General features: G+C 36.4%; 1 protein-coding gene across 2 annotated transcripts in view; it reads right to left on the minus strand.

The window, feature by feature from the left end:
• The window catches only part of COPG2 (COPI coat complex subunit gamma 2), a 195,203-nt gene that overhangs the window by 157,346 nt on the left and 23,574 nt on the right, over positions 1-14,283 (minus strand). For both annotated transcript variants that reach the window (XM_053554026.1, XM_053554025.1), the window contains exon 5: positions 8,630-8,709. In XM_053554026.1, the coding sequence (XP_053410001.1) occupies positions 8,630-8,709 (80 nt within the window). The remainder of the gene's footprint in view (positions 1-8,629; positions 8,710-14,283) is intronic.

Genomic DNA, 14,283 nt, shown 5'->3' on the forward strand with positions numbered 1-14,283 from the left:
TTGAGAAACTAGCAGCCTCCACTCGTATCAGAACTGTGATTAACATCTCATACCCCAGAAGACCACGTGTTGCCCAGACAATATTCAATAACATATACATACTGCTTTGTTTTTGCTTGTGTTTTTTTTTTTTTAATTTGGTTGTTTTTTTTGTTTGTTTATTTTGATGTTGTTGATTGTTGTTTTGTTTTTTAAGTTCAACCTTTTCCACACAGATCCTTTTTCTTTCTCAATTTTTCTAGTTTAATTATAATTTCCCATTGCTGACTATTTCAATAATTAGAACTTCATATTTGTTAGTGTTTCTACTGCTATTATTTGGTTTTCCACCCAATTTTATCCCGTAAAGTTTTCTGTTTGCTTGTTTTGGTTTGATTTATAGCATTTTTGTCTTTCCTCTCTACTTGGTGGAGGTGGGGTACTGTGTCTGATCAGGTTAGCAAAGAGTTGCTGACCTCAAGGGAGCCACCCAACTGGGCACCCCCAGAGGTGGTTTTTTTTTTAAGGTTGTATCAAAGTACCCTACTGTACACCTATATTGCTCCGTCTCCCTCTTTCTGTGCCTCTCTTCTTTTTGTCAATATTCCTTTTACCCACCCCCTCTCCTTTCTCTATTTTTCTCTTTTTTTCTTATCACTCGGTCCTCCTTTCTTTCATCCCTTTTTTGCTGTTCATCCTTCTCACCCTTCTGGTCATGTAACCCTTAGTCCACAGGCACGAGAACTTAAAGAGCAAGAGAAAGTGAAAGGAAAATTAGGGCAAGGAAACAGATAAAAGAAATCACTCATGAGGAAGAATCAGCAGAAAACTCCAGGCAACATGAAGAACCAGTCCAGAACAACCCCGCCAAGGGACCATGAGGTAGCTACTGCAGATGATTCCACCTGTAAAGGAATGTTAGGAATGACAGAAAGGGAATTTAAAATACACATGTTGAAAACAATGAAAGAAATGATGGAAACAATGAAGGAAACTGCTAATAAAGTGGAAAATAACCAAAAGGAAATCCAAAAACAGAATCAAATAAGAGATGAACGATATGAAGAATATAAAAAGGATATAGCAGAGCTGAAGGAAATGAAACAGTCAATCAGCGAACTTAAAGATGCAATGGAAAGTATCAGCAACAGGTTAGACCATGCTGAAGAAAGAATTTCAGAGGTAGAAGACAAAGTTCTCGAGATAACTCAGATAGTAAAAGAGGCAGAAAAGAAGAGAAAGCAGAACGTTCACTGTCAGAATTATGGGGCTTTATGAAGCGTTCCAACATACGAGTTATAGGAATTCCACAAGGGGAAGAAGAATGCCACAGAGGAATGGAAGCCATACTAGAGAATATGATAAAAGAAAATTTCCCAAATATCACCAAAGATTCTGACACACTGCTCTCAGAGGGATATTAGACCCCAGGTCGCCTCAACTCTAACCGAGCTTCTCCAAGACACATTGTGATGAACCTGTCCAAAGTCAAGACAAAAGAAAAGATTCTGCAAGCTGCCAGGAGTGAGCGCCAGTTGACCTACAGGGGCAAATCCATCAGAGTGACCGCAGACTTCTCTAATGAAACTTTCTAAGCAAGAAGACAATGGTCATCTACCTTTAATCTACTTAAACAGAACAATTTCCAGCCCAGAATTCTGTAACCTGCTAAGCTAAGCTTTAAAATTGACGGAGAAATCAAATCATTTACAGATATACAAACATTGAGGAAATTTGCCACAACAAGACCAGCTCTACAGGAAATACTTCAATCTGTTCTGCACACTGACCACCACAATGGATCAGCAGCAAAGTAAGAACTCAGAAATTAAACAGAACCGAACCTCCACACTGATGCAAAAGATAAAACTAAGCAATGGACTCTCCAAAATAAGATGAATAGAATACTACCACACTTATCAATTATCTCAATAAATGTTAATGGCTTGAATTCCCCACTGAAGAGACATAGATTGGTTGACTGGATTAAAAAACACAAGCCATCCATTTGCTGTCTGCAAGAAACACACCTGGCTTCAAAAGACAAATTAAAGCTCCGAGTCAAGGGTTGGAAGACAATGTTTCAGGCAAATGGAATTCAGAAGAAAAGAGGAGTTGTGATCTTATTTTCAGATACATGTGGATTTAAAGCAACTAAAGTCAAAAAAGACAAAATGGTCACTTTATATTAGTCAAGTGAAAAATACAACAAGAAGACATTTCAATTCTAAATATTTATGCACCCAATTTAAATGCTCCCAGATTCTTGAAACAGACCTTACTCAGTCTGAGCAATATGATATCTGATAATACCATCATAACAGGGGACTTTAACACTCCTCTTACAGAGCTGGACAGATCCTCTAAACAGAAATTCAACAAAGATATAAGAGATTTAAATGAGACCCTAGAACAACTGTGCTTGATAGACGCATACAGAACACTCCACCCCAAAGATAAAGAATATACATTCTTCTCATCACTCCATGGAACATTCTCCAAAATTGATCATATCCTGGGACACAAAACAAATATCAACAGAATCAAAAGAATTGAAATTTTACCTTGTATCTTCTCAGACCATAAGGCACTAAAGGTGGAACTCAACTCTAACAAAAATGCTCGACCGCACCCAAAGGCATGGAAATTAAATAATCTTCTGTTGAATAACAGATGGGTGTAGGAAGAAATAAAACAGGAAATCATTAACTTCCTTGAGCATAACAACAATGAAGACACAAGCTACCAAAACCTGTGGGATACTGCAAAAGCAGTTTTGAGAGGAAAATTCATCGCTTTAGATGCCTACATTCGAAAAACAGAAAGAGATCAACAATCTTACAAGAGATCTTATGAAATTGGAAAAAAGAAGAACAACCTAAGCCTAAACTCAGTAGAAGAAAAGAAATATCCAAAATCAAATCAGAGATCAATGGAATTGAAAACAAAAGAATCATTCAGAAAATTAATGAAACAAGGAGTTGGTTTTTTGAAAAAATAAATAGATAAACCATTGGCAAGACTAACGAGGAATAGAAAAGTAAAATCTCTAGTAACCTCAATCAGAAATGATAAAGGGGAAATAACAACTGATCCCACAGAGATACAAGAGATCATCTCTGAATACTACCAGAAACTCTATGCCCAGAAATTTGACAATGTGAAAGAAATGGATCAATATTTGGAATCACACCCTCTCCCTAGACTCAGCCAGGAAGAAATAGAGCTCCTGAACAGACCAATTTCAAGCACTGAGATCAAAGAAACAATAAAAAATCTTCCAACCAAAAAATGCCCTGGTCCAGATGGCTTCACTCCAGAATTCTATCAAACCTTCAAGGAAGAGCTGATTCCTGTACTGCAGAAATTATTCCAAAAAATTGAGGAAGAAGGAATCTTCCCCAACACATTCTATGAAGCAAACATCACCCTGATACCAAAACCAGGAAAAGACCCAAACAAAAAGGAGAATTTCAGACCAATCTCACTCATGAATATAGATGCAAAAATTCTCAACAAAATCCTAGCCAATAGATTACAGCTTATCATCAAAAAAGTCATTCATCATGATCAAGTAGGCTTCATCCCAGGGATGCAAGGCTGGTCTAACATACGCAAGTCTATAAACGTTATCCACCATATTAACAGAGGCAAAAATAAAGATCACATGATCCTCTCAATAGATGCAGAAAAAGCATTGGATAAAATCCAGCATCCTTTTCTAATTAGAACACTGAAGAGTATAGGCATAGGTGGCACATTTCTAAAACTGATTGAAGCTATCTATGACAAACCCACAGCCAATATTTTACTGAATGGAGTAAAAACTGAAAGCTTTTCCTCTTAGAACTGGAACCAGACAAGGTTGTCCTCTGTCACCTTTACTATTCAACGTAGTGCTGGAAGTTCTAGCCAATACAATTAGGCAAGACAAGGAAATAAAGGGAATCCAAATGGGAGCAGAGGAGGTCAAACTCTCCCTCTTTGCTGACGACATGATCTTATACTTAGAGAACCCCAAAGACTCAACCACAAGACTCCTAGAAGTCATCAAAAAATACAGTAATGTTTCAGGATATAAAATCAATGTCCACAAGTCAGTAGCCTTTGTGTACACCAATAACAGTCAAGATGAGAAGCTAATTAAGGACACAACTCCCTTCACCATAGTTCCAAAGAAAATGAAATACCTAGGAATATACCTAACGAAGGAGGTGAAGGACCTCTATAAAGAAAACTATGAAATCCTCAGAAAGGAAATAGCAGAGGATATTAACAAATGGAAGAACATACCATGCTCATGGATGGGAAGAATCAACATTGTTAAAATGTCTATACTTCCCAAAGCAATTTACCTATTCAATGCCATTCCTATCAAAATACCAACATCGTACTTTCAAAATTTGGAAAAAATGATTCTGTGTTTTGTATGGAACCGGAAAAAAGCCCGTATAGGTAAGGCAGTTCTCTGTAACAAAAACAAAGCTGGGGGCATCAGCATACCAGATTTTAGTCTGTACTACAAAGCCATAGTGCTCAAGACAGCATGGTACTGGCACAAAAACAGAGACATAGACACTTGGAATCGAATTGAAAACCAAGAAATGAAACTAACATTTTACAACCACCTAATCTTTGATAAACCAAACAAGAACATACCTTGGGGGAAAGACTCCCTATTCAATAAATGGTGTTGGGAGAACTGGATGTCTACATGTAAAAGACTGAAACTGGACCCACACCTTTCCCCACTCACAAAAATTGATTCAAGATGGATAAAGGACTTAAACTTAAGGCATGAAACAATAAAAATCCTCCAAGAAAGCATAGGAAAAACACTGGAAGATATTGGCCTGGGGAAAGACTTCATGAAGAAGACTGCCATGGCAATTGCAACAACAACAAAAATAAACAAATGGGACTTCATTAAACTGAAAAGCTTCTGTACAGCTAAGGAGACAATAACCAAAGCAAAGAGACAACCTACACAATGGGAAAGGATATTTGCATATTTTCAATCAGACAAAAGCTTGATTACTAGAATCTATAGAGAACTCAAATTAATCTACATGAAAAAAGCCAACAATCCCATATATCAATGGGCAAGAGACATGAATAGAACTTTCTCTAAAGACGACAGACGAATGGCTAACAAACATATGAAAAATTTCATCATCTCTATATATTAGAGAAATGCAAATCAAAACAACCCTGAGATATCATCTAACCCCAGTGAGAATGGCCCACATCACAAAATCTCAAAACTGCAGATGCTGGCGTGGATGTGGAGAGAAGGGAACACTTTTACACTGCTGGTGGGACTGCAAACTAGAACAACCTTTCTGGAAGGAAGTATGGAGAAACCTCAAAGCACTCAAGCTAGACCCCCCATTTGATCCTGCAATCCCATTACTGGGCATCTACCCAGAAGGAAAAAAATCCTTTTATCATAAGGACACTTATACTAGACTGTTTATTGCAGCTCAATTTACAATCGCCAAAATGTGGAAACAGCCTAAACGCCCACCAACCCAGGAATGGATTAACAAGCTGTGGTATATGTATACCATGGAATACTATTCAGCTATTAAAAAAAATGGAGACTTTACATCCTTCGTATTTAACCTGGATGGACGTGGAAGACATTATTCTTAGTAAAGCATAACAAGAATGGAGAAGCATGAATCCTATGTACTCAATTTTGATATGAGGACAATTAATGACAATTATGGTTATGGGGGGGGACAGAAAGAGGGAAGGAGGGAAGGGGGTGGGACCTTGGTGTGTGTCACACTTTATGGGGGCAAGACATGATTGCAAGAGGGACTTTACCTAAGAATTGTAATCAGTGTAACTGGCTTATTGTACCCTCAATGAATCTCCAACAATAAAAAAAAAAAAAAATATATATATATATATATATAAAGGGCATTTTGCAATCAACTGAGGAAATTTGGATATGGACTATATTTTAGAAACTGTTATTATATTAATGTTAAATTCTCAGAAAAACAGCATTGAGGTTTTGTAGGAGAAGATTCTTTCTTTTAGGACACATAAGCCTAAACAGTTAAGAATAAAATATCATGATGCCACTTAAAAAAAAAAGAAATCCAACACAGGGTCTCACTGAGCTAAAATCAAGATATCAGCAGGGCTGCATTCCTTTCTGAAGCCTATAGGGTAAATCTTTTTTCTTGCTTTTTCTAGCCTCTAAAAGTCACCACTTTCTTTGGTCGTGGTCCTCTTCCTCCATGTCCAAATCCAGCGATATATATCTCTCTGACCCTGCTTCCACCATCACATCTCTTTGCAGACCCTCTTCTTCTGCCTCTCACTTCTATTTCTAAAAACGCTTCTCCTTAAAGGGCTCACCCGAATAATTCAGGAAGAGCTCGTTATCTGCTGTTTAGCAACTTTAATTCCCCTTTGCCATGTAATATAACATATGCATAGGTCCTGGGAATTGGGACATGGACATCTTTGAGGGGCCATTATTCTACCTGCCACATCTACTAATCACTTAAAATGAACTAGAATTGTAAACCACAATTAAAGGTAGCATAACAAGACTCAGAAAGAAGTATTAACAGCTAAAAGAAACCAATTGTAAACAGTGCTGCAAAAACTCTCAATCAATACTGACTAATTTGTTTTAAAATTTTAAAATATTGAGTGAATCTAGCAATCTAACTCAATTTTCCATTTCTCACTTGTGGCAGGCACTATAGCTGACTAATCTAACACCCATTTTCAACCCCTTCTCCCTTGCCTGCCCCTGATACTTGAAAATACTCACTTTCCTGGCCTCCTAACGATAGTCATATTACACAGTTCTGCCAAATGAAATCTAAAAATTGCCTAGGGAAAAGATATTGAAAAGATATTGCATTCCTGATAAAAAGAGGCAGATGGTGCCAGCACTCCTTGGCTCCCTTCCGAGTACCCCTACTGCTGTGAATGTGTTACACTGCCAATAATGTAGGCATCTATTTTGCAATAATGGAGCATGTCCAAAAGAATTCAACAGACACTAGCCCTGACACTGCTGAGTTATTGAACTAACACTTGCCACTCTGTGCCTCTAGACTTATGGTTACATGAGGAAGAATAAACTTTTGTCTTGTTTAAGTTACTGTTTATACCTGCTTTTCTGTGATTTTCAGCTAAAAACTTTCCTTATCAAAACTATTGTTTGACATAACTGCTGGTTAAATACAACCACCCTCCTCCAAAAATTTACCATGTTATACATAACCAGATTCACTTAAATGAGTTACAACTAGTAATTAAGAAGGCAACTATACGGGAGGTTGGATGGAGGGAGGGTAAACAGTGGGACCACACCTATGGTGCATATTACAAGGGTACATATCAAATCTATTAAGTATAAAGTATAAATGTCTTAACACAATAATTACGTGAGGTGAAGGCTCTGTTAACCAGTTTGATGTAAGCATTCCCAACCGTATATAAAATCCACACATTGTGCCCCATAAGTGCATTAATATACACATGATTTATGTATTTATGACTTAATAAAAATTAAAAAGGGGGGGAAGAAGGCAACTATTATAAAAATAACATTTGTTATATATTTTAGAACTATAAATTATACAAATTCATTCTAGGACATTTGGAAATTATCAAAAGTTTAAGGAAAATAAATATTAGGCACAATCCCCAAAACCTAGAGTTAACCACTGGTAATATATCAGTGTATTTCCACTTGTGTTTTTTCTACACTTACATAAAATATGTTTAAAATGGAATACATAGTCTGAAGCCAATTCCCATTTAGCACTTTAATGAAGATTTACTCACGTCATTAAAGATGTTTCAAAATTATTTCCAGGAACTTAAAAATACTTTATAAACATTATTACATGGTTAATTAATTTTAACAATGATAGACATATAAGTTGTTTTGTCCTTTTTGTTAGTGTAAACAGTGCTGCAATAAACATTATCATGTAAAAGTCTTGCTCTGTTATACTGATTATTTTCTGAGAATAGTTCCATAGATGTGGTATTATTAGGTCAAAGGGAAACCCTTTCAATCATGCAAACAATGATATTGAACTATTTTCCAAAAAAACTAAATCGATTTATTACTCTGTTTCCTATGTATAGGAACATGTCTCCAAGTACTAAATGCTGCTTCGTGTGGTTTTTTTTTGCCAGTTTGATGAGTAAAAATACTATAATTCATTCTTAAATTTTTAATCTACTTTTTCTGGTTACCAATGAAAATGAATAACAATATTCAAATAATTTATATTGGTTACCACATGAATTATCACTTGGGTATCTGTAATGTAAGAATGAGTTCTTTACATATTATAGATGCTAGCTTTTTGATGTATTTGTTATAAATATTTCATTTCAGTGTATATACCATTTACTTTTTAGTTTTGTTTCTACATTTTCATGAACATTTTAATGTAATAAAATTTATTAGTATTATCCTTTGTAACTTCTCTCTCTGCTTTATCAGATAAGGATGAACTTCACAAGATGACAACTGCATTTTAGAAAAGCATGTTTAAGATATTATATTCTTTTAAATACCTATTGACTTTCTTACAAAGAACAATAAATATTCTACTAAATATATACATTCTATCCTAGATTCTGACCATTCACATACCTGCTTGTGACAATTATCACATCCTCAGAGATGGTAGCCATTTCTTTGATGGTAAGGTAGCACATTCTCCTCAATGTTTGCTGAAAAATTATTTATAAAAGGCAACAGATTATTCAAAAGGAAATGGTTTTTAAAATTATTTGAAATGAGGACCCCTAGTAGGTACATTTGGCAAGATATTCTTAAAGAGATTCTAATCTACCAAAAAAATCTTTTAAAAGTATTTGAGTGAGGGGCGGTGCCTGTTGTTCAAGGAGTAGGGCGCCGGCCTCACATACCAGAGGTGGTGGGTTCAAACCTGGCCCCGGCCAAACACTGCAACAAAAAAGTATTTGAGTGAGAAAATATTCCAAATACTCCTATTTCCTAAACACAAACAATTAATGCATTGACACACTAAAAACAATCTAGGAGAAAACTTAACATTCAATTATGAGTCTTTCTACACAGACATGCGAAGTTAGACTCTAATAGTTTGAGTACAAAGATAAAGGTTTTTCAAAGTGTTAAAAGGCTTAAGCTCAAAAATATTGTTTTTAAGTTCTTAAAAAACATAAGAGATGTGTAGATTCTGCACTTCCCACTCAGGTCACTATATACCAGTGTTTTCCCTGAACCTTAAATGATTTGTGATTGGACAACTTACTGAAACTTTCAATTATCAGGATTTCCAGATAATCCAAAGCAAGTACTAAGGTAATAATAACCAAGTGCCACCTACTCTCCCCTAATCACCTGGATCTCTGATTTATTCATACACTATGGATAAATAGGCACTGGTTATACACCAGGTTCCTCTAATACAGCGGTTCTCAACCTTCCATATGCCGCGGCCCTTCAATACAGTTCCTGTGGGTTGCGACACACAGGTTGAGAACCACTGCTCTAATCTGTCCAGCCTTATTCCCTACTAAGTAACTTCAGATTGCTTATAAGCAAAGAAACTCAAGTACGTTTGAGAACTAGCTCCAGAGTTCATGTAGAGATAATCTTGAGGTTATTGAGCCCATTAAGGAAAAAAAAGAAGGCAATGGTCATTCTCCTGGTGATTAAAGACAGGAAAAAACCAAAGATAAAGACAGTGTAGAGCAGATACAGGGGGCAGATCACAGCTATACAAAGTTGCTATGAGGAAAAAAACAGAAAATAACAATCAAAATTTCAGAGTTAAGGAATCACTCCCACCCTGCAATAAAAAACACACTGTGAAAAGTAGAAGAAAACCGAAGATACAAAAAAAAAAAAAAATTAAGCTAAAGCTCAAAAACTAAGGGCTCAACATTATTAGTTACCCAGGATATGGAAATTAAACCACATTTCCCATATCACCTCACATCCACCAAAATGGTAAAAATTCAAAAGAGTAACAATACAAAATGTTGACAAAGATGTGCTCTTAACCACTAAAATGTACCATAAACAAACAGAAATGCTGAATGAAATATGACATAAAAATTTGCTGTAGCCTATAGCAAAACACAGGGAAATTCACAGGTGCTAGAAATGAAAACCAATAAAAAACATTTGTAGCCATAGAGGTACAAGCCCAGGATCTTATTGGCATGGGATTTCATATCTAAAATCTAGGAAGAATAGAGTTCTAAAAGGCATTTTCTTCAGGCATAAAGTAAATCATCAAGATAACTCAGAAATACAGCAAAAGATGAGTTTTTTTAAAAAGTGCCAAAGACATGAGTAAACTGCAGTGAACAGAAGGCACACACAAAAAGATGTTACATAATACATATATATGTGTAAATATGCATGGCATGTGTACATGTATTCATACCTGTGTGTTTGTGTGTGTATACATATAGAGGTATATATACATATACTCTTATACATATAAATTACATATAAATGTCCTGAGAATCTCCAATTTCCTCTGAGCAGAGAAAAGAAAAGGATGAATGTTAGATTTTGATAAGTGAAAAATCCATGTTACAATTTTTAGGATAACCACTAACAGAACTTCCAAACCACTATCCCACATGTCACTGATGCTCTTCATTTCCATTCTGCCTTTTCTCATTCTTTGCTTTATTTTGGACAGTTTCTATTATTGTCTTCAAGTACATTGATTTTTCCTCTATATCTCTAATCTGCTATTAACCCTGTGCAACCAATGTACCTTTCATTCTGTGTCGCTTTTCTTAATTTTTGGAAGATTCAGTTGCATCTCTGTGTGTGTCTTCTATCGTTCTTGTTATGTCTTTGTGTACACTTTTTTTGAACAAAATAGTTTAATTTTTCACGTCAAAGAGAAATGGGTGATTTTTTAAAAACATCTGCAATAGAACTATTAATGAAATTAGAAAACAAAGACAAGAGTAGAACCTCTGTAAGTTGATCACCCAAAGGATTGTAATAGAATGGTCAACACACAGGTCAACATAAGGAAACAAGGCTACTGGACGGATACATATATGTGGTGCACATCCACTCTATGAAAATTAGGTCAACTTCAGAAGGTGGTCAGTGTAGGAAAGTGGCCAATTACGGAGGTTCTACTGTAAATGAAAAGTAAAAATAGGCTAGGTGTGTTGGCTCATGCCTGTAATCCCAGCATTTGGGAGGCTGAGGCAGGTGGACTTCCTGAACTCACAGGTTCAAGACCAGCCTGAGCCAGAGCGAGACCCCCCTCTCTAAAAAAAAAAAAAAAAATAGCCAGGCATTGTGGCAGGCACCTATAGTCCCAGCTACTTGGGAAGCTGAGGCAAGAGAATTGCTTAAGCCCAGGAGTTTGAGGTTGCTGTGAGCTATGATACCATGGCACTCTACTAAGGTGACAAAGTGAGACTCTGTCTCAAAAAAAACAGAAAGTAGGGCAGCGCCTGTGGTTCAGTGAGCAGGGCGCCGGCCCCATATACCGAGGGTGGCGGGTTCAAACCCAGCCCCGGCCAAACTGCAACAAAAAAATAGCTGGGCGTTGTGGCGGGCACCTGTAGTCCCAGCTACTCGGGAGGCTGAGGCAGGAGAATCACCTAAGCCCGGGAGTTGGAGGTTGCTGTGAGCTGTGTGACGCCACGGCACTCTACCGAGGGCAATAAAGTGAAACTCTGTCTCTACAAAAAAAAAAAAAAAAAAAAAAAGTAAAAATAAGGAATGTGGCAACTGTGCTTTTCAAGCTATGGTGGAGTAACATGAAATCAAATGAATGGGTAATGGTTAGTATGTTTTTAATGAAATGAAACAGGATGGAATGAGAAGTTACAGGATGAGATGGGAAGACCTAATGTAAGGCAGGGTGGGTTAAAACAGAATAGAAAATGCATAGAACATATTACAAGTAGTAAGAGCCAGTATTATTTCTTGAGTCTTTTAGGTTTCTTTCCAAGTTTATTTGTTTTATCAAAGTAATACGTATACCCAGTTTTAAAAGTCAATAATAAAGATTAACACAAAATGAATCATGGACTTCTATATTTAACACAAAACTTTTAGGAAAAAAAACACAAAAGAAAGTCTTTGGAATCTAGAGCTATGCAAAATGTTCCTAGACTTGATACCATAAGCAATATCCATAAAAGAAAAATTGATAAAGCAGATCTCATCCAAATTAAAAACTTTTGCTCTGCAAATAACCTTGAAAGGATGAAAAGCTTCAAACTGAGAGAAAATAAATACAATAACACAGCTCACAGAAGACCAGTATCCATAATATACGAATAACTCCCAAAACTCTATAGGAAAAAATAAAAAAGGCAGAAAATATGCATGAATATTTCACTGAAGAGGATATACGGATGCAAATAAGCACATGAAAAGATGTTCAGCCTCACTAGCCCTTGGGGAAAGGCCAAACAAAACCACAGGAGATATCCCCACATACCTATCAGAATGGCTAAAATAAAATACTGACAACACAAAATGTTGGAGAAATTATAAAGCTGCATCATTCATACATTGATGGTAGAAATACAAAACAGTAGTCTCTCTAGAAAAGAGTTTGGTATTGTCTAATAAAACCAAATACGCAATTACTATATGATCAAGTAATCTTATTCATGGACACTTACTCCAGAGAAATTATGTTCGTATAAAGCATGTACATGAATGGTCATAGCAGCTTTATTTGTAATAATCTAAAACTGGAAACCCCCAAGCAAGTGAATGGTTAAACAGACTATGGTACATATGTGCCATGAAATACCCCTTACCAACACAGGTACACAAACTACTAATATACACAACTGGGATGAATCTCAAGGGATTATGCTGAACAAAAAGAATGTCAATCCCCAAGCAGCACTTGTGGCTCAAAGGAGTAGGGCTCTGGCCCCATATACCAGAGGTGGTGGGTTCGAACCCGGCCCCAGCCAAAAACTGCAAACAAAACAAAACAAACAAAAAAAAAAACAATGAGAAAACCCAAGAATGTCAATCCCCAAAGGTCACATACTATATTAATCCATTTACATAACATTTTAAAAAATAAACTTTATTTTTTATAGCAGCTTTAGGTTTATAGCAAAATTGAGCAGAAAAGTACAGAGTTCCCCTGCCTCTCCAATTATCAACATCCCTCACCAGACCGGTACATTTCTTGTAATCAATGAAGCTACACTGACACATCGTTATCGACCCAAGTCCATAGGGTACATTAGACCTGACTTTTGGTGTTGTACATTCTATGGGTTTTTAAAATTTTTAAATAGATTTATGGGATGCAAGTAGATTTTTGCTACATGGCTGAACTACATAGTGAAGAAGTCTAGGCTTTTAATATACTCAACACTTGAACAGTACACACTATACCCAACAGGAAATTTTTCAGCCCATACTCCCTTCCTCCCTCCACCTTTTGAGTCTCCAATGTCTATTAAGTCTATTACCACCATGCATACCCATTCCTTAGCTCCCACTTGTGAGAACATGAGGTGTTTGGTTTTTGTTCCTAGATTACTGTACTCAGAATAATAGCCTCCAGTTCCATCTAAGCTGATGCAGAAGACATTATTTCATTCTTTGTTATGGCTGAGTAGTATTCCATGGCATACATGTACCACATTTTCTCCAACCACTCATTTGCTGGTTAGCACCTAGGTTAGTCCCATTTATTTGCAATTGTGAATTGTGCTGTAATAAATATACAGGTACAGGTGTCTTTTTTTTACAAAATTATTTCTTTTCCTTTAGCTAGACGGACAGTTGTAGGATTGCAGGATTGAATGGTAGATCTATTGATACTTACAGTTCTCTGAGAAATCTCCATACTGGTTTCCATAAAGGTTGTACTAATCTACATCCTCACCAACAGTGCATAAGTGCTCGCCATGTACCACAAAGACACCAGCATCTATTGTTTTGGTTTTTTTGTTTGTTTTTGATTTTTGATGATGGTCCTTCTAACCAGGGTAAGGTGGTTCCAATTTGTATTTCCCCAATGATTAGTGATGCCAAGCACCGCTTGATGTGTTTGCTGGCTGTTTGTTTCTCTTCTTTTGAAAATGTCTGCTCATATATCCTTTGCCCACTCCTCAATGAGATTTTTGTGTGTGTTGATTTGATTTCCTTAGATTCCAGACACCAGGCTGTTATGAGATGTATAGCCTGAGAATATTTCTTCCATTCGACAAGCTGTACATTCATCCTGCTAATTATATCTTTTGTAGAAGATTTTTAGTTTAATTAAATCCCATTTATTCATGTTT

Source organism: Nycticebus coucang, chromosome 11, assembly GCF_027406575.1.
Source record: "Nycticebus coucang isolate mNycCou1 chromosome 11, mNycCou1.pri, whole genome shotgun sequence".
NCBI classification, from domain to species: domain Eukaryota; kingdom Metazoa; phylum Chordata; class Mammalia; order Primates; family Lorisidae; genus Nycticebus; species Nycticebus coucang.